At 42.2% G+C, this 23,327-nt stretch overlaps 1 protein-coding gene across 3 annotated transcripts; it reads left to right on the top strand.

Annotated features, from left to right (window-relative positions):
* The first annotated feature begins 560 nt into the window (after positions 1 to 560).
* Positions 561 to 23,114, top strand: shc1 (SHC (Src homology 2 domain containing) transforming protein 1). Of its 3 annotated transcripts, XM_061050671.1 has the most exons (14): positions 561 to 784; positions 5,922 to 5,966; positions 13,356 to 13,520; positions 13,757 to 13,827; positions 14,269 to 14,332; positions 15,348 to 15,467; positions 16,943 to 16,996; positions 17,393 to 17,444; positions 18,130 to 18,256; positions 18,350 to 18,497; positions 18,824 to 18,881; positions 19,061 to 19,177; positions 19,765 to 20,021; positions 20,114 to 23,114. In XM_061050671.1, the coding sequence occupies exons 2-14, from the start codon at positions 5,955 to 5,957 to the stop codon at positions 20,240 to 20,242; spliced, it is 1,374 nt and encodes a 457-aa protein (XP_060906654.1). In that variant the 5' UTR covers positions 561 to 784; positions 5,922 to 5,954; the 3' UTR covers positions 20,243 to 23,114. The 3 variants fall into 3 exon arrangements, with proteins under 3 accessions (XP_060906654.1, XP_060906655.1, XP_060906653.1); XM_061050672.1 differs by lacking the exon at positions 5,922 to 5,966; XM_061050670.1 differs by lacking the exons at positions 561 to 784; positions 5,922 to 5,966 and having other exon boundaries at positions 11,694 to 13,520.
* The last annotated feature ends 213 nt before the right edge of the window (positions 23,115 to 23,327 follow it).

The following is a 23,327-nucleotide window of genomic DNA, read 5'->3' as shown; positions in this document are numbered from 1 at the left end:
AATGACTAGGAGCTAGCCTACTTACTATATGGACTAGGTTTCTAGTTTTCTTGTGCTAAAATCATTTGAATATACAATTTTTCCCACCAAAGTAATAATAAAAAAAGTGCATATAAATTTACAATAACAGAAAGCACCACAAACTACAGCCCAGACTTTTAACACATATGAATTAACACCTCTTTGTAAAATAAATATGGACAAAGGAATATTTTGAAGATTTAATGACATGGTGACGGAAAAACAAACCTTTTTTTTTTTTTTAGAACGAATGGACTGATACATTTCCTATTTATTTACGGTAGCCTTATTTAGTAATGATTTTGGCATGGAATCTGGGATTTTCTACTTTTGCGCAACGTGCAGTCAGTGGGCCAGGTGCAAACCATAGTCAAACAGGCGCACACACACGATGACTCACACACACACACACACACACACACACACACACACACGCACACGCACACACACACACGCACACGCACACACACACACGCACGCACACAAGATCCGCGGCCAGATGACGTTGCCATTTGTTCGCGGAAGTGGCTTCTGTCGTGACCGTAGAGGGGGGTGGCAGGGGGAGGAGGACGGGAAGGAAAGGGAGAGGAAAGAAGAAGTTTAGACTCATCTCTTATGAAGTTAATCAAAACTGTTAGACGCCTGGCGGACATTTTCGTCGACATTTCGTCCTGTTTGATGAAATTAAGCTGAAGTTTAGTGCAGCAACAGCTTGGTGGGCAGGAGGGGCTTCTCGAGGGGGAAAGGAGGAGGAAGAGAGCTGGTAAGTTGCTCGTTAAAGTTGACCACACTTTTTGGGGCATGGTTCTGTGCGTGTTGTGCGTCAATGTAGCCTACCACAGTTATTGTACATGTGAAAAGTTTCAGTAGGTAGTGCTGTCTTTGTGTTGCCTTCAGGGACGCGTTGCTCTACTTCTTTGTGCTTCATTTACAGTAAAGTGGAGTGTAGCCTGTCGGGGTAGGCTACTGTAAAATCGTTGCTCATGCTCACAATAGGCTGTGCACACTTAAACTAGATGTTTGACTTGAATTCCTCAGGTTTATTAATAGAGCCTAACTTTTCGGAAGGCCTATTTGTCTGAACCATGTTTTAGACCTGAAGTCACTGTTAAGACACTGTTATCAGTCCAATGATAGGAGGCAATGATAATAACGCAGAGGCCCCAAGTTTATGCCACTCACAGCAAATAAATAGAGGAAAAAAGTCACAAAATACCATTTGGTTATCAATAAGACATAGTAGTAGCCCACTCTTAAATTGAAGTCGGGCTATTAGGTGGTTCATTAATAAATGAACTAGCAGGAAATTAACATGCATTTTTTCCCCAGAAATGTGCCACTTGAAATAATTTTCTTTGAAAAATGCTAACTCTTTGTTGATGTCATCCCTCCTGCAGTGTGGTTTCTTTCCATTTCCTAGTCTTGTATGATGGTCAAATCATATTTTGCATCATGGACTGTTTCTTAGCCATATGCAAATATGTCATGTATCATTCAATATGATGGTGCATATTTATTTGTTCGCATGTTTAAGACAAAAGGGAAAATGAGTGACTTATACATTGAAAAATAAAACCCTCAAAGTTAGTCTTCAGTCTATAGAGAAAGTGTCTACTGTCCGATTCAAGCTCAATTTCTTCCTGAGATGAACTTCCAAGATTCTAGATTGCACTGATATGCACCCGAGTCAACAACCCGTTTCCACCAAAGTGAACCCGGGGAGAAAGCAAATGCATGGCAACCTATCATCAAAACACAGCTCAGATGTGTTGAAAAAGGGTCACTGTGACAGAGTTGAAGTTCACTGTCAGACAGTCCATTATGGAAACTGGCTGAAGGGTCTATGTGGGATGATTGAGGCGACTGAGAGCAGGGGCTCAAACTCTTATCAGGGTCAGCCACACCACTCAGAACAGCAGCATCTGACATGATATTATTACATGGTGGAAGTTATCTCCGCTGATGAAACGGAGGACGAGGAGGAGAAGGTCCAATCATCACCTGATCTCAAAAAGTGGTAGATTCAGACTCATGTCAGGGTGCTGAACGAACAGGACACATGTGCACCAACACACACACAAACTAATGAAAAAGACAACACAAACACGGAGGACAGCCCGACAACCTGTCAGTTAAAGCGGAGCATCTCAGCCACTCTATTACTGCATTGACACAATCCAAAATCCACTTGATTAAAATTGGATCTGTCATACTCTGCTTGAGCTGCATCAGTCATTGGTGAAGGCTGTAGTCCTGATTGATGGCACCGCGTGACAATTGTGATTGTTACAGCCTCACGTTGACAGGTGTGTGCACGTAGCCACTAGCCAGACACTTTCTCACCGACATTCACACAAACATTTCAGATGTGAGATTTTTTTCTTCCAAGCAGTGAATTTTAGCACTGATGTTAGCCTTGAATTTTTCTTTGTGAAACTTATACTTGCATATCGATTAAACTCACTTGTAAGATTCTAAGCTGCTTTATCACAGCTATTTAAAAAGACACAGTATGTGTGTGATTGTCTGTCTTTGTTTGATGTGCGCACTTAAACTGTCTACCCGCTACTGTGGTGTTAGGTTTGTGTGTGTGTGTGTGTGTGTGTGTGTGTGTGTGTGTGTGTGTGTGTGTGTGTGTGTGTGTGTGTGTGTGTGTGTGTGTGTGTGTGTGTGTGTGTGTGTGTGTGTGTGTGTGTGTGTGTGTGTGTGTGTGTGTGTGTGTGTGTGTGTGTGTGTGTGTGTGTGTGTGTGTGTGTGTGTGTGTGTGTGTGTGTGTGTGTGTGTGTGTGTGTGTGTGTGTGTGTGTGTGTGTGTGTGTGTGTGTGTGTGTGTGTGTGTGTGTATTCTGGAAACAAGCTGTGGGAGTTTGTTTTCGAGGTCATAGCATGTGGTTGTCCGTCTCTACTTCTACACAATGGGACCGAGCCTCAGCTGTGTTTCCTCCTGCACCACTGCCGAGAGCAACGCGTTCAAACATTCACATGCACTTTCTACCGCAGATTAAACAAATTCCTTCCTGGTGTGGTCATCAAAATAAGAAGTGATTGTGGTTGAGTGTAGTTTACAAAAAATAACTGAAGTCACAATTTTATGACTGTAGTTAGGGATTTTGTATTCAGAAAATAGTTAATCAGTTTGAATCTGTTGCGTCATGAACTTTGAGCTGTGAATGTCTTTTGCAAGAAGCTGAGATTGCATATTTAGAAGTCACCTTCTTTTTGCAGATCAGGACTCCTGCACCCATGCCTGGTATTGGCATATGCATCGGGTGTGAGACTGAAGTTGTCACTCTGCAAATCAAGGTCACTTTAGGCTTCTATCAGGCCTGAATCCAGCTGAAGTTTCATTTCCTGGTCCATCCCTAAGCTGTTCTATGCCTTATAGATTGCTCCATACAGTGATTGCAGAGATAATGAATCACCAAAAAACTACAATCAAAACTCATGACACATTACTTCTTTGAAAAATAGCTGACATCACAGTTTTTGGATGAGAGAATACTTTGTTATAGTGTTTTGTCCAAAATTATTTAAAAGTTATGTAAAATATAAAATAAAGTGATTGAAACTAACTTGGAAAGTGGTAAACCAAAAACAAAGTCAGGTATAGTGCAATATGTACTTTAAAACTATAACACCATCTCAATTCATTTAGCAGCATTTACAATAAAATAATATTCAATCTGCTTGCAGACTTTTTAGAAATATTCCTTTCTTTCTGCCAACAATACAACACATATGTTGTAAACTAAGTGACTTCCATACCTTTTTTTTTAAGGAGGAACAAGTCTCGTGAATGTTCACCTCACCTGGTAGAAGAAAACCTGTGAATAGTTAACCTGAAAGTAAAAAGTGTATTTTTGTCAATAGTGTCGAGAGCCCTCTATTTTGCTCAAAAACAAATAGACCTCCTTAAGCTTCTCTGGGGAACTTTCAGTTTGTGTAGATTTTACTGCACAAGCAGACAAGCGGTACCTCTTATCGTTTGCTAATATTTTCCTCTACATGTGTCAGTAGTGATTTTTTTAAACAGAAAGTTAATTATTTCTTTTAAAAGTCACATATTTTTCTCCTTTTCAACAAGTTAAACAAGTCTCAGAGCTCCCTAAAAGCTCACCTTGCTGTGGGAGTGTTGCTCAGCTGGGGGAGGAGTTACTGCCCTTTGTGATGTCACAAAGGGAAAATCTCCAAACGAGCTGTTTGAGCACACATTTTCTGAAAAGTGGAGCAGGCGAATGACAGAGAGGATTAACTTTTGTTGTAATTTGGAGTTTGTAGACAGACTAGAGACACATATTAGTGTTAGAAAAACATGTTAAAGTGTATTTTGTATAATATGAGACCTTTAACACTCGTATCATCCTTTGCTGTTTCTGCAGTGTACCCACAATCATTTCGGCCGTTAAATATAACAATATAGTAATAATCTATCATAATGCTAATCATGGTATTGTTTTCTTTTGATGCTCATAAAGAGGCATCAATATTCATTTCAGTCTGTTTTATAACCAGCTCTTCCCAGGAGCTTTAAATACAACTGATTAAATGTTTTACAGCACAGAAAGAGAAACTTGAAATCGGATAGTTAGGAGTTATGACTTAAATAAAGATATATCCAATTCAAAAGTAAATAAAACATTTTTTTAAAAAAGCATCCCATGCATTTCATACTTTCATTATACTTGACGTAGACACTTTGAAATGGATGCTAAGAAAAGTTAAAAAGTTTTATTGGTAACTGAAGTGAAGAAACAACACTGTATATATGACACATTATTAAAGCAAGTTGTAAGAGGAGTGAGGCAGCAGGAAGAGAATGATGGAAGGAGATAGAGATGTGGTTAGAGGGGGCGGTGTAGGGGAGGGGGGTTGGCGCAACCTAAAATAGCCATCTCACATGCTTGCTGTGTGCGTGGGGAGCTACGAAACCAGCAGAAAGGCCTCCTGCAGAATGCCTGACTAATCTAATGTTCACCCTAGGACCTAATTTTTGGAAATTTGATTGCCATTTCCCCGTCCAAATGTATGTGTGTTTGCACGTCTTTTCCAATCACAGGGGCTTCCCCTTGCAAGTTAACGCCCCCTCCAACTGTTCTCATCGCGCCCGCTTATCGTCTTCATCATCGTCTGTCTCATCATTACAATGTGAACTGGTGTTAGGTTGCGTATGGCAGAAGTCCTGGCAGAAAAGGTCAGTGACTAGGCCCGTTTACTAACTATGCTTGGACCTATAGTGTATATAAGAGTGTGAGTGAGTGAGACTGATCAGATAACACACACACACACACACACACACACACACACACACACACACACACACACACACACACACACACACACACACACACACACACATATGCAGGGAGAAACACACAGACAGTGGTAAGAGCCCAAATCAGACAGGGCCATGCAGCATTATATCCCTGTCTCGTCTCAGTCTCTGACTGGTTCAGCTAATATATACTGACTGGCTGCAGCTTCCACAAACAGTCTTTTCATCTTCATGCATAGAAACAGGACACACACTTGGGCAAGCTGAGACACAAACATCCTACACATGTGGTCCTTTCCGTTAATTCCTCTCATTCCACAGAGTGTGTTTCAACATGCACGCTGGATTATTCTCCTCCGCCTATCACTCTTCCTCTGTCTTTCTTTCACTTTCTCCCTCTCCTTCTCGCTCTGTCTCCATCTCATTTCAGTGTTATGTCCCTGTGTGCTTAATCATCTGGCTTTTTTTACATCAAGAAGGTCCCATGACCCTCTCCACAGCTGATCTGGGGAGCGAAGCATGCTGGGAGTCAAGTAGCTGCAAGGGCCATATTGGAGCACGCTGTGATTGGCTCTTGAGCATGTGTTTGTGTGTGTACAGCGCGCTGATGTGCACTTTGGTGTTTTTAGGGATACAGACTCACAGGCAGCCTGTGTTGGCCAATGGACTATATGGTAAGATATTCAAATGATATAAGCAGCTAAATAAAAACACACAGTGACACAGTGGTGAGGGGGATGCTCAGTCATGTCAAATAGAAAGGTCAAAACTTAAAAACTAATATGAAATACGTATAATAGGTTTTCTGGATTCTAATATTGTGAAGATGGTCATGTTTGGGTAGGGGTGTAATCAATAAGTTCTTCTTGAGATTTTCCAAACTTTTCTTTCATCAGTTTATTCGATTTAAGCTTAATGGAAATATATTTATTAGTCATTGAAATTAGAAGGGGGGGATTTGCCTGACCCAAATATATATAGTTTTTTTTGCAGGAGCAGCAGCAAAAGAAAGTTATAATTAAACAAATTTCTAACAAAGCCCATCTTATAACTGACTGAATGAAGCCTTAGAGCGCTTTATATGATAATTCCCTCGTTTGTTTTCTTGGTGAAAGTTTAACTGTTTACTTGGACAAAAACAAACTGAAACGGTATGGTCCAGTTTCATCCAAAGTTATACACGAGAGAGTGAGAGAGGTCAATTGAATTCAAAACTCTTACTCTCTCAAGATGAAAACAACTTAGAGGTGGTGCAGTTATTAGGAAGAAACATCGCTTACAAGTGACATTTTATACACTAAATGATCCATGAGAATGATATATGTAAGCATCAAGCTTTACATTAAGCAACACTTAACTTATTAAATTACTGTCAATATAAACTGTAACTATAATACTGTTAATCTAAGTATGCCTTCCAAATCCTTTACAATCAGTTATCCTTATTGTTTACATATGAACTGAAGTGATTGCACACTTATTGGATCAACATCATGCAGTGTATTTAGGCTCCTACAGTGATACATATAACATCTACAGAGCATTTTAGAGCAGCCACCATTTCTATGAAACATTTGGCTTCTTGTATGCTTGAAAAGATTCCCCTGCAGCAGTTCACTTCAGTTTTGCTTGCTTGCCAATACACTTCTCTAAAACTGAAAACTAAGGCCAACAAGGAAAAAAAATGCATGAATCGTTCTGCTGCCCTGTGTTTACATGTCCATTTATTAGGATGTGTGTTGATTTACTATCAACTGCACCAGTTGTTAGTTCAGTACCTGAATTACTTTTTAAACCGCCCTTATATAAATCATTTCCACATGGAGGTTATATTTTTCATTTTGTTTGTAAGGTTCAAACACTGAAAATAATCATTTTCATAAAGGTCGACTTATTTTCAGGATTGCTGCATTACATTAGTTTTAGTTTTATAGCCTACTAATACATTCCAATTATGTTTATGTTAATTTGGGGTAAAACAGAAAATATTAATTTTGAACAAATGTACAAAGTCCTTGAAGAAAACCATATTATCTTTCTGTCTCCCCTAAGCCACTTTTGTTGTGTGTTTTACTAGTTACACGCATGGTGCAGGCTTCTGGTGGAGGGGGCTGTCTTCTTCATCAATCACTCTGAAACCAATCACATTCAATCGTTCTGTAAATGAAATGTATGGTGGTGGATTTTAACCTGGAATGACCGTCTGGTTCTCTGCAGTTGTCTGATTTGGATCCCTCTTGTCCCTAAATGCACTGCTACCTTACATGAACACAGTGCAGTGGTCACATGCAGTACTGCAGGGACTGAATGTTGGGGTGTCATTTGAGGACTCCTTGCTGTCCGCTCGGCTGGGTTCATGTGTCACTCTGTGGGTGCTTTCTTCCCTTTTCCGTGGCACTGCCTTCTCATCAGATATCTGCTGACTGTTTTCCGCTACAGATTGACTGTTGTTATTTTTTGACATTGTGCTAACCTGTCCTTTCCCTTAGCGAGCTCTGCTCATGTCGAAATAGGGGGAATATTTATTTTTTCAATGACCATTCTGTGTCTCTCTTTTTGAATGTGTCCACTTTCATCAAGGTTACACAGAGTGACCTCATGTCACACACTGTGCAGCACTCCTCTCTGTCTGTCTCCATCCTCCTTCTCTCTTTCTCTCTTTTACCCTGTTTCTCAGGTTACCCAACATGAATAAGGGAGGAGCATTCACTAGTCAACATAAACAACCCCCCTCCTCACACATGCACACACAAAGACACCCCCCCTTCTCCCTTGCTTTCTTTCTCATTTCAATATCTCCATTTTCCCCCCTGAGTGTGTGCGTTAATGTGCAGGAGCACAGCATCTTACTGTGCATGCACATGTGCGCTTGCTAAATGACTGAGGCTGCAGAGAGGAGGTGGGGGAAAGCGGAGGAAACAGGAAGGAGGAGGGGAGGATAAGAGGTGGGGAGGGCAGAGGCAGCAGCCTTGAGTGTGTGTTTGATAGAGAGAGAGAGAGTGAGAGAGAGAGAGAGAGAGAGAGAGAGTGAGAGACGGTAAGAGAGAAAATGGGAGGCAGCATCACCACCCAGACTGGGAGGAGGAGGGGGGAGGACAGACAGCGTGATCGTCCCTACAACAGACAGAGGTGGAAGGAAAGTGGGAATAAGAGACAGACGTGAGGGAGAGAAGAGGAGCACAATGAAGGAGTGCCATTGTGGACACTGGCAGCACTGCCATTTCACCATCTGCTGAGAGAGAGAGAGAGAGGCAGAGGAGAGAGAAGAGAAAAGAAGAGAAGAGGAGGCAGCCAAACTGAGGAGAGAATAGATGGAGAGGAACTGCCGGCAGTGACTTTGTGAATTAATCGAGCGGATCAGAGGAGAAGCACGTTTTTTCAGGGAGTGGACGGAGAGCCAGAAAGAGGAAGGAGAGGACGGATGACCGGACAGTCTTTGACTGTTTAAAAATTAATGTGCTGCTCATGTGAATATGGGGCTCAGCTTTAGCTAAATCACCATGGATTATCAACTGTATGCTTTTTAAACCAAAAAAGGAACTACTCATGATTTAACATTCACTTTTAAAAAAAAAAAAAAGGACTCTTAGGGAAATTGATTAGGTTCACTTTCTACTGAACAGTTTGAATTACTTTTTTCTGTTTTTGTAAATATAGACTCTTTGTGACTTTGGATTTTCTATTGTTAAAGAGCAAAAGATATTCTCAGCAGGATGTTATACAATTATTATCTTTGTTAGCTGCTGCACAGAATATTCAGGTTGTTTTTATGCAAGTTTTCTAAACATCAGTGTTGTCATTTAGGACTAAATGTTTAGTGTTGTTTATACTTTTACTTTGAAAGTGATTTGTTCTTCTAAAAAATACCAGACTTACAGTTTTACATGACCTAGGAGTGAGTGCATGCAGCCGACATGGGATGTCAACATTGATTGGGTTTTTATGGCTGGCACGACGCCGCTCAAACTTTGATCATTTCCTGTAACCTATTGATCGATGTAGAAGTCTGTTGTCTTTTCTCCTGTTGGATCAGAAGAAGCTCCAACGTGGAGTCCTTAGTCCTTTGATGCAGCAAATAATTGCTGCTGATTGATTTGACAGAGCTGTTATCTCTTTGTCTGAAAATTTCTGCGGTTGTCGGGACTTCTCTGTGTATATCCTGTGCAGGCATCTCTTTTAATGTCTGTTGCCATAGAAACGGGCGGCTGCAGACAAAGCGAGATGTAAAGTTATTTTCTCTTGTCTTATCTATTTAAACTGGTGCTGTTACATTAGATAATTGTATAGATTTAGTTGATAAGAGGCAGTGGACTTTATTGTTACATTTTTGTGTGCAGTTTTTTGGAGTTTCTCTCACAGACAGGGTTTTTTTCTTTACCAGACAGTCTCTGTCTAAGCGCAGCTCGGCAGTCCCCGAGAATCAGGGTTGTTTCAGGTCACCTGTCTCCCCCTCCCCATTCTGTGTGTGAGTCTTGTAGTGTTGGCTCAGCCCTGTTTGTCCTGAACTCACCTTTTATCAACGACCATCTTCATCAGACAGGCTGATGTGCCATTTCCAGGAATGACTGGATAAATGAGATTATCGTTCTAATTTCACTTTTACATATCACTCTCTGCAGCTGCTTGGCATCCAGGCCCCTAATTACTGATCATTAAGTGTTCTTTGTTTGAGACAGTGTCTTCTTTTAGCTGTCTCTGTGTAGGTGACTCAGGATTTCTCCTTATGTAGAGGGTTCATCTCCTCTGCAGTCACCTAACCTGCACTGGGTTCTGTGCACTTTCACAGACTCATGCAGCATTCCATCATCTCATAGAGCCTTTTAGCCCCCCTGTGTATGAGAACACAACCTGGATTTTTTTATCTTTACTATTAACATTTTTTGCCTTTTCAAGAGGTAATTTACTCTGAAATCTAAGAACTTGGTGTTTTAGTAGGGGATTAACAGACTGTTCTGTTTGTTCTGCATGCTCTTCGATTGTCAGAATACTGGGTGTCTTTTGTGACTTTTTCAGCCATAGTTCTTTACAGCTTTTTTGGAGATCAGCCCAGCCACTCTGGCCGTGGGCGAGTGTGACTGGTTCCTCCATGGTGCTTTTTGGCCAAGACCAGATGGGCGACTAGCTAAAATTGCTAGACAATCCCTCTGTGGTGCTAGACAGGTGTAGGCGACTGTTCCTTTGCCATGCATGCAGCGCCCACTACAAGCTGGTCCTGCTGTACTTCAGACACTGTTAAGTTTTGAATGTTAGTGTGTAGAAAATCAACCCTTTCATTTAGCATCACTGAAACTTTGGTGCCAAATTTACAACCTTGTGTAAGTGGTCTAGGCAAGGCGTGTGCAAACTTAGCTCTCCTATGAGTGACTAAAGGTCAGCGGGTTGTAAATATGACGAGTGCCTCACAACACTGAGTTTGAAGCTAGTTTAGTGCAGCACTGCAGGTGTAGCTTTGCCTCTTACTGAGGTCACACTGCTGCAGACGGTTTTGTTCATAGGACTCTGCCAGAGACTGTTAATGTCAGCCGACTGTTGTTTGCCTTCTAGGTTGGACTATGCAGAAAATGAGTTGTATGTAGTCTCTGTGTGGTAGCTTGTTGTAAAACGGAGAGCAAACCTGCTGCTTGATAAGCCCTGCCTTAGATAAGGAAGGAAATGGTTCCAACACTTGGCTTGTTCATATCATATGGGACTGTGTCAACACTGTTCTCTCAGGTAACTGACTGTAATCTGGGTTTGTTATTAAGCCAGGCAGTAGTAAAGAAACAGGGTTAGTGAAAGAGACATAGAGTTACCAGCATAACAGCAGAGTGCGCTTTTATTTGAGCATATTCAGCTGGGTGAGCGAGTTCACGCTCAACTCTGATGAGCCTTCAGCACCGTTCAGGGAACCCTGGGTTTGGAGTTCAAACAGGACCAATCAGGTCTCATTACCATCACAACAAACCTACTGCTAGTCGTCATCAGCCAATGACCTACATTCTCCAGAGTTACATCACCACCGTGCTACTGCAGTGTACATAGCTGTATCAGACACAGACAACATCTCAGATTCAACCTACCACTTTCCAATGGTGCTCCAGTAAAAAGAAAATCTGAGGTGGTTTAAATTGTAGTGAACACACTTCAACCAGGGCCACCTCACTTGTTTTAGCCATATCAGGAACTTCAGTCAGGAACGGGCCCAACTCTGCTGGCCCAGTCTTAAGTACTTACTTTTTTTTTTTTTTTTCGATTTCTATTGGTGTCTAAATAGGTGACCATGCCTGGCCTCTAGCCATCCCTTACCTTTAAAGTTGGAGAGGTGCACAGACGGGGCTTACCATTTATATATTGGGGACTGTTAAACAGGACAGCCTGGAGAACGGGCGAGCACTCGAGGGAGGGGGCGAGGGGGAGAGAGAGATCATCTGGAAGAGGAGAGAGGAAGTGGTGGCGCGGGAGAGGGCGGAGGCATTGGAGAGACAGAGGTTGGCCGACTACATAGTGTGGCGGAAGAGAGAGGGCTTCCAGGAGAAGCAAGGAGACAGGGAGAAGGGAGGACGAACTGTAGAGAAAGGGAACCAGCCTGTGCCAGAAGTAATCTGGAAGAGGAGAGAAGAAGAGGAAGGAGGAGAGGCGAGAGTGAGGGCCATTCAGAGAGGACATGAAACCGTTTGGAGGAAGAGAGAGAGAGAATAAAAGAGAAACTCGATGGGAGATTTGAGAATACAATGCTCTTAAAAAGTTGGCGTTAAAGAAAGCGTTCTGCGTTGGATTCTAGCCATACATCAGTAAGCTTCCACTCTCTCTTCTTTAGCAGTTGTGGGCTTCAGTGAGTTTTGTAGGTACTCACTGTAGTATTGACCAACTGGAGCTGTGTGTTGTATGTGTGTTGGTGGCGCGTTAGTGTGCACCCCCTCGTTGGCTGCTAATAGGATTTTTATGGGCTTGTGTCAAGAAGGATAGAGCTGCACGCATGTGCACACACCAACACACACACAAAGAAAACACTAAGAAGCCTTGTGGGCAAGGAAGGTTTATACCGCCTCACGCATTTAAACATCACACACGAGTGCAGTAAGACGTACATGCAAGGGGGTGTTGAGAGACAATCACTTGTGTTGATTCTCCATGGTGTTGGCGACAGCTGGATAACTAGCCCCCACTGAGAGGACGTTAAGACTGGACAAGATACTCAGTGATATTGTTGTACATTATGAAAAAAAGACCAAGATGAAGCCTTTTTTGGAGAGCTGATACCATCATCAGTCCCTTGGAACACAATAAACATTGAAGCAGATTTAAAAAAAAAAGAACTGATGACAACATGATCTGCATTGGTGCACTAAAAACACACTTTTTTCATCTGCATTCAACCATTAACTGGGACACCCCGTTTTCCCCCTGCGCCGTCTCTCATCCTGCTTTTACTGTGGGTAAAGTTCATGAAGCACTTTGGATTCGGCCGCCTGGTAATGAGTGGACGACAGACAACAAGACAGACCGATGCAGCTCTTCTGCTGAGAGAGACAGACGGATGGCTTTGTGTCCTTTTCGAGAAAAACTCTGAGTACTGAGACAAAGAACTTTGATTGAATCACTAGAGCCTGTGTGGACTTGTGCAGATAAAAAAAAAAACTTGACACTGCAGATTCATTATGGAGCTTGTCCCAAAAACCAAGTACACCCACTTTCGGAGTGAATCACTGAGCTCGACTGATGAAACAAACTCTAATCCTTCATCATTCCCTCCTTCCAGTCCTGCCACCCCCCTCACTCCGTCCCCTGGTTTGCCTTCCTCTCTCTCCTCCTCCTCTCTCACTCCCATCTTGCCCCCCTCTTCTCCCCGCCCCGCTGAGAACAGCCCCACCACCCTCTGCTCCTTCTTCCCCAGGATGGGATCCCTTCGGCTGGGCGTCTCTGCCACTCTTCTCCCAGGGCTCAAGGCCTCAAGCAGGCCACCGCATCATCGGGCGCCCGTTGAGTCTTCTGGGGACGACAGGAGCTCTAGCTCCTCCCCAACGCTCCATCACCCACTTTCCAATCTAACCGCTCCTTTTCCTCCTCCTCGACCTCCCCTGCAGGACATGAACCGGCTGGGAGGGGCGTCCAGGAGGGCACGGGTGGAAGGAGGGCAGCTGGGAGGAGACGAGTGGACACGCCATGGCTCCTTTGTCAACAAGCCCACCCGCGGCTGGCTGCACTCTGACAGCGTTGTCAGCACCACTGGTGTTTCCTACACTGTACGGGTAAGTGAAGGGCACATTCTCATTAACCCCCAACCAAAATATACAATTGCACATCTCACTTTCCTGTCAGTTTCTTTTCATTGACAAGCTTTTTTTTTTTTTAACATTTTAGAAACTGACAGATAGTAGGAAGGGGCACCTTTGCTTTCTTCCTCTGTTATGTCCTATCTGACCAATGGGACCATTATGTAGGAAATGTCTGATGCTTATGTGTTGACTTCCTGTTTCCTGGCCAGTACATGGGTTGCGTGGAGGTGCTTCAGTCAATGCGAGCGCTGGACTTCAACACCAGAACTCAGGTCACCAGGTGAGACTACACACTAGCCATCTGCAGCTGACTTGCCCATACTTTTATTTCATGTGTCGTATTTGCACGTAAGAATGAAAACACAACTGTTAGACTTAAACCAGCATAAACCACTTATACGTTCCATTCTGCTTCCACTCTGATTTTTTTGCTTGCTAGTTTCTGACTAAGCTTATATGTGCATGTATGTGTGTCTTTGTGTATACACGCCTCCAGCTCTCCCAGACCTTAAATTAGAATGTTCTGGAATCCTGGTGGTTTCCTTCTGGTTTCCGTAGAGATGTTTGTCTCCTTGGCAAAGAAAAGTACAGTTGCCAGGGACGATAAATTACCTCCCCCCCTCCATGCCAGATCTCATTTAATATATGTAATTGTGACTTTGGGAAGGTGTGAGGGTTAACGACATGCTATTGCAACTCTTGTATGTTGTTAATGTTTCAGGGAGGCCATCTCGGTGGTGTGTGAGGCAGTGCCTGGAGCCAAAGGAGCCCAGCGCAGGAGAAAGGTACAGACTACACTGCTTGCACACACCCTTAAAGGACATTATTTATTCATACGGCCTAAGTGGGCAGCAATGGGAAGGGTTTTCTGCAATGAGCTAGATTTAGCCTGATTGTCCACTATGTGGTCAGTCGGCTATTCTGTCACACACTCTCCCTTACACACACACACACACACACACACACACACAGACTTTGATTTAGGCTAAACGTACACTTCTGTGGTTAGCGGACTACTTACAGGTAATTAACCAATCACTCTCTGGTCTCTGTTTTCCCTATAGCCTGTCACAGGGGAAGCTGGAGTAGTAGCTTGTGTTGAGCCAGTGAAAGGCCAAAGAGGCACTACAGATTAGCAGACAGTCTGTTGTTTAAAGACTATATGTGTCTGTCCACAGTACTGCTGTAAAACTAAAAACATCCACCCAAACAGTCCATAAAACAGGTGGCAAAATCCAGCAGCCTGTTGCTACAGCAGATTTTCTTAACCAAGGAATGTCTGGCATTGCAGCACAGTCAGCAGCACAGTTATAGTACTTAAACAAGAATAGATTCAAGTCGTCTAGTCCTTCTGATTTGACTGGACTGGGGTTAATGTAGCTGAGCGTGTTCATCCCATCCTGATGCTATTTTCTCACAGCATGCGCCAAATATTCTGGAGCAGATATGGATGAAAGCCATGAGAGCAGCAGGAGGTTTTGGATAAACGAGGCTGGCACAATGGTGCTGGCGCAGTCTGCATGATGCTCTTGGCCCAACCTACAGCATGCACACTGTCCTGTCTACTCCCCATTGGTCACAGTTGGCCTTGGAGACAGGATCACTTTCACAATTGCAGCTGTTCTTCCACTCCCACACACACAGGCATTTCCACACATACGCCCACTGGCTCAATCATAGCCAGGGAGCTCTCTCCGAGGACCGTCAGGCTTTGTTAAAGAAGAAAAAGATTCCTACATTGTTTTGCGTATACACCTTGTTTGTTTATTACTCACTGACCACATCCCTCTCCTTTTACAGCCTTCCTCTCGCTGCATGACGTCCATCCTGGGGAAAAGCAACCTGCAGTTTGCTGGCATGACAATCAGCCTAACCATCTCCACCAGCAGCCTCAACCTGCTGGCCTCAGACTGCAAACAGGTAAGACTGAAACCAGCTCACTCTTGAAGCTGCTGGTGTCCGTATTTTTGCTCAGAACTTCACTTTCTGTCTGGTATATTCACCCTGACAGCTGAATGTTTGACGTAGACTCCAAGATGCATCTGAGTGTAAGAGCTCAGTTGTAGCCAAAGGTATGTTTTATATCCAGAGTGCACTTAGACTGTGCATGTCACTGACACAGAGGTAACCTGAGTATCTCCCTGCTTAAGGGATAACATGTTGATAAAAAGTTGTAAAATACAACTGTCTGGTATTTAATTTTTTTTTAGTATTCCCATTTATATAGTAAAAAAAATTGTCTGCCAAAATTTATTTTGAAGTTTTAACGGCATTGTAATTGTTGATAATTGCGCAACTACTGCCCCCAATTACCTGCCCACATGATTAAAGATGCATCATACAATTTATTCCCACTGCTTTGACTTACCAATTAAAACTCCAGTGAGGAGTTTTTAGCTGCTCATGAATCAAACCTAATGATGACTTACAAAATGCAAACGCAACCATCAGCAACAAGATGAATTACTTGGATGTAGTTATTTTTCATGTTGGTCACTCCTGCTGCAGGATTCAAAAGGTATCAGAAGAGGTGATTAACAGCCTTTTTTCCCAACTCACAGCATCTATTTAAATTCCCCGTGCCAAATGTTCGCTGTGGGTTACAAGTTAGAAAATCCTAGAATTCTAACTTTTGATTTAATGTCTGAAAGAAAACACAAAGTTGACCTTTACAGGACAAGATCAACAAAGAGAAGAGGTGTCCCATTCATGAAGAAGTGAAATGAACCTAAAGTTCCTCACAGAAGCTTTCATTATTATAATTTATGGAATGTCTGCTACAAGGAGGTATCTCAACAAATCAAAGGTTTATTTTGTGTGTTGTGACCTTTTGGGGAATTCAGGGGATTCCCAGATACATTCAATGCTTCCCCGCTTTGTTTGCCTCTCTTTTTCTGAGTGCTGCATAAATGCATCCTCCCACCATCGTCTGTATTTCTGCATCGCAAGAAGACAGGAAGTGATCTTACTCCAAGACCTCTAATGAGTTAATAGCTGCTGAACAATATTAATTTCTTAAGGGAGATGGTACACCAACAGCAACAAAACAAAACACGCCCTTCTCCTACTATATCCATTCACAAATAAGGCATAAGATATAGACCAAAGATTGTGAGTACAGCATTAGCAAGTGTTGAAGTTGTTATTGATCCCGACATGGGCGGTTGTTGCAGACTGTTAAGAATGGTGTTCCATCCATTGTCCCTACTTGGTTTTTATCTCTGCTACAGCTGATGGCGCTCAGTGGACGAAAAAAAACACTTTTCTCTCAGTAATGATTCTACTTTTGTGTCTCCATCCACGTGCTTTCATCTCACTTCCCACATACTTCATGTCAACCACGTGCTCTTCTTCTGTCTCTCCCTCTCTCTTCCTCTCTTTCTTTTACTCCACAGATTATCGCCAACCATCACATGCAGTCCATCTCCTTCGCTTCTGGAGGAGACCCAGTGAGTCACCCAACACTCTCTCTCTCTCTCTCTCTCTCTCTCTCTCTCTCTCTCTCTCTCTCTCTCAGCTCAAATCTCACTCTGGACATTTTCCATCTTTCTTTAGCCTGCACATCCTTCCTTCCTGTCTTCTGTCATCGTTTATTCCTATCAGTACCACTCACTCCGTGGCTGGTTTGCGGTCCTTCTCTCACAAGCTTGATCTCACTACTTCCTGTCATTTCTCTTTGAGTTGAATGTATGTTAATAACTCCTGTCATGACTGAAGCTTCTGCCTTATCTCTTTCTTCTTCCCCTTTCAAAACCTTTCTATCCTTAACCTGCCCTTCACTTTTTCCTGCTTCCAATTTTTTCCTACCCCTTCTCCCATAATGCTCATCCCCTTTCTCCCCCTAGGATACAGCCGAGTACGTAGCATATGTGGCCAAAGACCCAGTCAACCAGAGAGGTGAGCAGAAACAGCTGCATGACATCTTGACTCAGTCAGCATCGGCCAGTATAGACATTTAACAGATTTAATCCTGTCGAATGATTAAACAGGTTTTCAGATGGAACCTTCAGCAGCTATATACTTTCAAGCCATTCTATTGAAATATAAACTAATCCTACAATAAATGAAATGCCTCTTTTGAATTCGACACACCGCCCACTAGAGTTTGCAGAGTGAAGGAAGAAACGGTACAATCTCTAAATTGGCTTAGCTAGTAACAGGACTGTTTTTAATTTAGAGCAGAATCTGATTTATTCATACTTAAGATATGTCAATATGTGGCTTGATTTTCCACGCAATTATGTCGAGTGAAGAAATATATATAGTATTTGGTTGCTTACAAGACCCTAGATCAGCTAAAATGTATGTCATTACAGTACATCTTAAAAATATAAGTGTCCGAACTTGTACTCTGTTTTCTTGGTAATCGGATTTAAAACTAGAGATGTTGCAGGGAAGGACATGCACTTTGTCTTTTCCTTGTCTTTTGGTCCTTGGGGAAGTCTCTTGTACATGAATGAAATGTCGCTTAAATGAAAAACTTTGCCTGCAAGTTGATTTATTTCTTCAGCTTCAAGGTATTTAATTGAGAACATGTTGCTGCAGCTTCCTGATGAAACATTTGTGCCTCCTTTCTCTGCAGCATGTCACATACTGGAGTGTTCAGAGGGATTAGCTCAAGAAGTCATCAGCACCATCGGCCAGGCTTTTGAACTACGCTTTAAACAGTACCTAAAGAACCCTCCCAAACTGGTCACACCACATGACAGGTACATGTGATAAATGTGCCATACATGAGCCTCAAATATGAGCGTCTCCTTGTGTTCATCATTCAAGTGTCTCTTGTTTTTCTCTCCTCTCAGAATGGCTCCGTTCGACGGCTCTGCATGGGAGGAAGAAGATGATGAGGCTGCTCCACCTCCTGACGTCCCTTACTACAATAATTTCCCTGGAAAACAGCCTCCCCCTGGTGGCCTGATTGACATGAGGTCCCGCCCAGGTGCAACGCTGGTGAGAACAGTGAACACAAACACAGGAGGATGAGATACTCACACATGCTAGAACACATCCTAACACTGCTTTTACTGAATTTGACGGATGATACACTTGAAAGGAATCTAAAAACTACACAGTATACAAACCAGAACTGTCTCAATGTAAGATCAGAAAATTAAAATGTAACAGTAAATCTTGCTTGGATGACTTTGTTTGTAGAGGACAAACTATAATTTACATTTGTTTGTCTTTCAAATGGGATTGCTGTCAATATGTATACAACAGTATGTCCCTGTGTGGCAGGACTCATTATGTGTTTATGTTTTTGTTTTTGTTTGCAGCCTTATGGACAGCCAGGTCAGAATGACATTCACAAGCAGCCTCTGCCTCCCCTACCAGGTAAGCTCTTCCTCTGCCGGTCTGTCAGTATCTCTTTCGTTCTCTATAAACCACACTCTTTTTTTTTTGTCCTCAATGTTTCATTTTATCTTGTCTTTGCTGATTAATTGCTATTATGTTAATGGCGGATGAGGAAATCGAAATATGTGCCAAGGTCACTGATGTCTTCTTTGTAATAGTGGGTGCCAAAGAAGGAGGACGGGAACTGTTTGATGACCCTTCATACGTCAATGTGGATAAACCCCGCCCCCCAGTTGCAGCTAATGGAAATGCTCACAGAGATGCTTTTGACATGAGTAAGTGCCTGTTGGGAATGTTACACAAGGGCAAAAAAAAAAGAATGAAAAGATATTACTGCACCGAAGTGGATATCTGACCTGCTTGTTGGGAAATAAAAACAGAAAAAATAAGATAAAGTGATTTCTTGTAAGTGACTGTAAGAATGTTTTTTTCAATCAAAATTACCAGTAGCTCAAATGTGCTTTTGTTTTACTGTGTGGAGAGAATGGGGTTTAATTAGTTACTAAGGAGACGAGCAGAGTGGTGTGTACTGTACATTCCATATGACGGACTAATTGAAGAGTGGAGCTGCCCACAGAAGGCAGCCTCGGAGGAAGATAAGGGAATTAGAGTGCTTTTGTCCATTACAGGGGCATTTTATGTAACATGATTGGTTGTCTGCGTAAAGCCTTTCACATTAAAGACACAGTCCACTATCCAAGAGTAACACACAGCTGCCAGAATACTTGGACAAGGGCCTACTGTTTCTTCTACTTAGAAATTCAGACAATAGTAAAACAAAATATATATATATATATATGTATTTTTTTTTTTTAATTACAAAAACACATTTTATTCAAATGATTTTTTTTTTCTTCTCCAGAGCCATTTGATGATGCTCTGGGGGTCTCTGGGCATGGTGGCCAAAGTTCAGTGACAGCAGCGCCCCCTCTGGTGCAGCAGCTGCAGTGTGAGACCTGGTTTCATGGCAGCTTAAGTCGCAGGGAAGCAGAGAGACTGCTGACTCGCGATGGAGACTTCCTGGTGAGGGAGTCTGGGACCACGCCGGGACAGTATGTCCTCACAGGACAGCAGGGGGGTCAGGCCAAACACCTGCTGCTAGTCGACCCAGAGGGAGTGGTAAGTCGGGAGGGTCTAGGGGATTAAAGACATGGTGGTATTAGTGTGATTCTATTTCAACTTTAATCTGTTTTTTTAATTTTGCCTTCTAGGTCCGCACTAAAGACCATCGTTTTGAAAGTGTGAGTCACCTGATCAGTTACCACATGGACAACAGACTCCCCATCGTTTCGGCCGGTAGCGAAGTGTGTTTGCAGCAGCCAGTAGAGCGCAGAGCCTGACATTACACACACCAATGAACTACTACACCAAATATACACACACTCCTGCAGCCATTAAACACAAGACAAACATTCTTTTATTAGCTAAAAAAAAACAAAAACACAACAACACTACACTTTACATGGACAAGAATACAAATTCACAAACCATCTCAAAGGAAGCCAAAAAAGAAAAAAAAGATTATCTGCAAAATCTCTCTCATGCTGCTGTTGCTACATATTCTGTTCTTTCTGAAACTGAACTGAAACTAAAACTGTGACCTGCAGTCCTCCACTCCAACAACTATCAGGCGCATCCCTCCACAACGGAGAAGCACTGCTGCATTTTCTCAACAGCCTACTGTGAACCAGGGAGGAGCTCTTTGCTCAATTCAGAACAGGGCAGAAAAAAAATGCAATTTTTTTTTTTTAGTGTAAAAAAAAATATATTGTGGGATGAAGACAAAAAAAATTAACATTTTAATAACACATTGAAACCTGTACAAAAAATATGGGAATGAAAGTGAAAAAAAACTGAGCATTTGTTCTTACATTCAGGAGGATGACTTTTTTTCTTCTCAGACTGTTGCTGGAGCATATCAGGCAAAAAGAAAACAAAAAAAAAAAAAAACAGAAAGGCAGCAGATATTCATTGGAGAGACTGATCCAGGTTCAAACATAAACACTCCCTTCAAGTGTCACTGGAGCACTTCAGCATCAAACCTGACTGTGTCATAATCCTGCCTGGTGAATATGCATTTAAAAAAAGTTTGCTTCCAATCAAATCAGGAGGTTCCATTTTAACCCCCAACCACTCCCCCTCTTTAAGGACCTATGAACGGACTCCTGGAGTGACACTTGGTGATGAGGAAAGAAAGCCTGTATGCAAAACTGGGGACTGCTATGCCAATGATCCTTTTTTATGTTCTGTTTTTGTTTCCTCTTATCTTTGGACTTATTTCTCATTGGTCACTCTGATTTCAGGAGAATCTCAGCAGCTGTATCTCTTTGTTAACCCAGATATACCTTTACAACACACGCGGTCTGCTGCACCACCTGTCATGCCAAAGAACATGAACTTGGTCGCTAACATAGAAAGCCATGACGACTATCAAGTGATCTGTTTTGTGTGCTGACACCGTCGGGAGCTTATGTGAAAGGGCACTGTTTTAGAGGGGTTAACGTCAGCAAAAAGGACATTTTTGGAGTAAATTGAGTGTTGATGTGGCCTAAAAACCCAACATCTAGTACACATTCTAGTACATACATCGACTTCTTAGTATCTGTTTGCATTGACAATCTATGGGTTCTATCTTTACAGAGTTGTCTGACTGAAAGTAAAGGATGGTAAGTAAACAGAGTGCCCTTTAAATGGTGGTCAACTAGAAAAAAATAGTCTAAGCAATGGATTTCCTCCTGCAAAAATGATGCAAAGTGTGTCGCAGTAACTGTTTATATAATGTTTGTGTTTGGTAATGTTGCTCTATTTTTTAATCACTTTAGGAAATAATGTCCTTTTAAAATCATCAGAGTGGGTTGAGGCTATTAGAGCATGAGGACATACTGTACATGTTTTCAGAGCATTGCTTGTGCTGAAATGTTAAGGTAAACGTTGCTCCTCAGTGTGTTGTTTTCACAAACTTTTAGGATCTGTGGGGAGGAAGGCCACACTGTCCTCCTCCTCCTCCTCCCCCCTCAGTTCATGGTGTTGTTTTTTTAATGTCTTTATTAATCGTGCCTTGTTTCTTCAATGCAGTCACGTCACTTCAATGCAGTCACCTTGTGTACTTAATTCAAATGTAGTTTACTACAGGAGAATCCTACTCAAGCCTCTCAGTTAAACAGAGACTCTGCAAAAACGACACTCCCAACAAACACACGTTAACAGATCCAGTGATGGCAATCTCTTCTGATGCACATCCTTGCATTCAGCTTTTAAGTCACAGATACTTGATGTCACCATTGAGGGGGGAAAATTCTTGACCATCTGTAAATACCATCGACCTATGACTGGTCAGATTAGTGTTGGATTATTGTTTTTGTAATTGTGTATTTAATGATAAGTAACACAGCGCCAGACCGCACAGCACTGAGGTAGCTCTTCTTAGAGAAAACCAAACGTGTCAAAAAGATCAAGGCCAAACTCTTTAAACCCATGAAGGTATCTTTGAAACCTGTCATCTAGTGCTGAGACCCCAAAGTGGTAATCTCATATGTAATGTAACATGCACACACACATGTTTGAGTGACAGCTGGGTCATTGAGACACACACACACCCATGCCTGTTCAGGTGTTTGTAGGTCAAAGATAGGAAAACTAGAGCTTTAAGTTCTGCTACTACTGCACATGCCTGTGTGTGTGTGTGTGTGTGTGTGTGTGTGTGTGTGTGTGTGTGTGTGTGTGTGTGTGTGTGTGTGTGTGTGTGTGTGTGTGTGTGTGTGTGTGTGTGTGTGTGTGTGTGTGTGTGTGTGTGTGTGTGTGTGTGTGTGTGTGTGTGTGTGTGTGTGTGTGTGTGTGTGTGTGTGTGTGTGTGTGTGTGTGTGTGTGTGTGTGTGTGTGTGTGTGTGTGTCCTGAAACAGACCCACCTGCTCCTCGCCATCTTTAGTGAACTGGTCCTGTGTAATCATAGCTTATCACAGATGCCTTTGTTGCATGAAAATCCTTTTTCTTGTTTGTTGTCGGTGGTGGTGATATTGTGTTGATGATGCTGTTGTACTTTTTAATTTGTGTTTTTGAAAGCCAAAGGTTACTTTTGAATAGCGTGCACAGATATTGATTTTTACTTTGTATATGTTTTTGTTTTAATACTTTTTTTTTTGTAGGGAAACATGTTGGTTTACATCTGTATCTGAAAATATACATTGCATATATAAATAAATATATCATTCGTCTATCTTTGTCAGTTTGGCTTTTGTTAAACTAAGTGTGAATTTACACAGGGTATTTATTCCCTTGTTGATTTACTTTGATAGTACCCTTTTATTTTTCTTCCAAAATACAGAGGGAAAAAAACCTGATGAAAAATTCATCATTCAAAACAAAGCACACACAGCTAGAAGGTATGGTGGTCTGTCACATACTGTCCTGAACAAAGAGTGGGATGC

The sequence above is a fragment of the Labrus mixtus genome, chromosome 11 (assembly GCF_963584025.1).
Source record: "Labrus mixtus chromosome 11, fLabMix1.1, whole genome shotgun sequence".
NCBI lineage: Eukaryota > Metazoa > Chordata > Actinopteri > Labriformes > Labridae > Labrus > Labrus mixtus.
This window is presented reverse-complemented; position numbering and strand designations above follow the sequence as displayed.

Coding starts and splice junctions, on each gene's coding strand:
- shc1 (XM_061050670.1), top strand. CDS start 12,930: ATGGAGCTTGTCCCAAAAACCAAGTACACCCACTTTCGGAGTGAATCA. Junction 13,521..13,756: donor GTGTTTCCTACACTGTACGG/GTAAGTGAAGGG, acceptor TTTCCTGGCCAG/TACATGGGTTGCGTGGAGGT. Junction 18,498..18,823: donor CCCGCCCAGGTGCAACGCTG/GTGAGAACAGTG, acceptor TTTTGTTTGCAG/CCTTATGGACAGCCAGGTCA.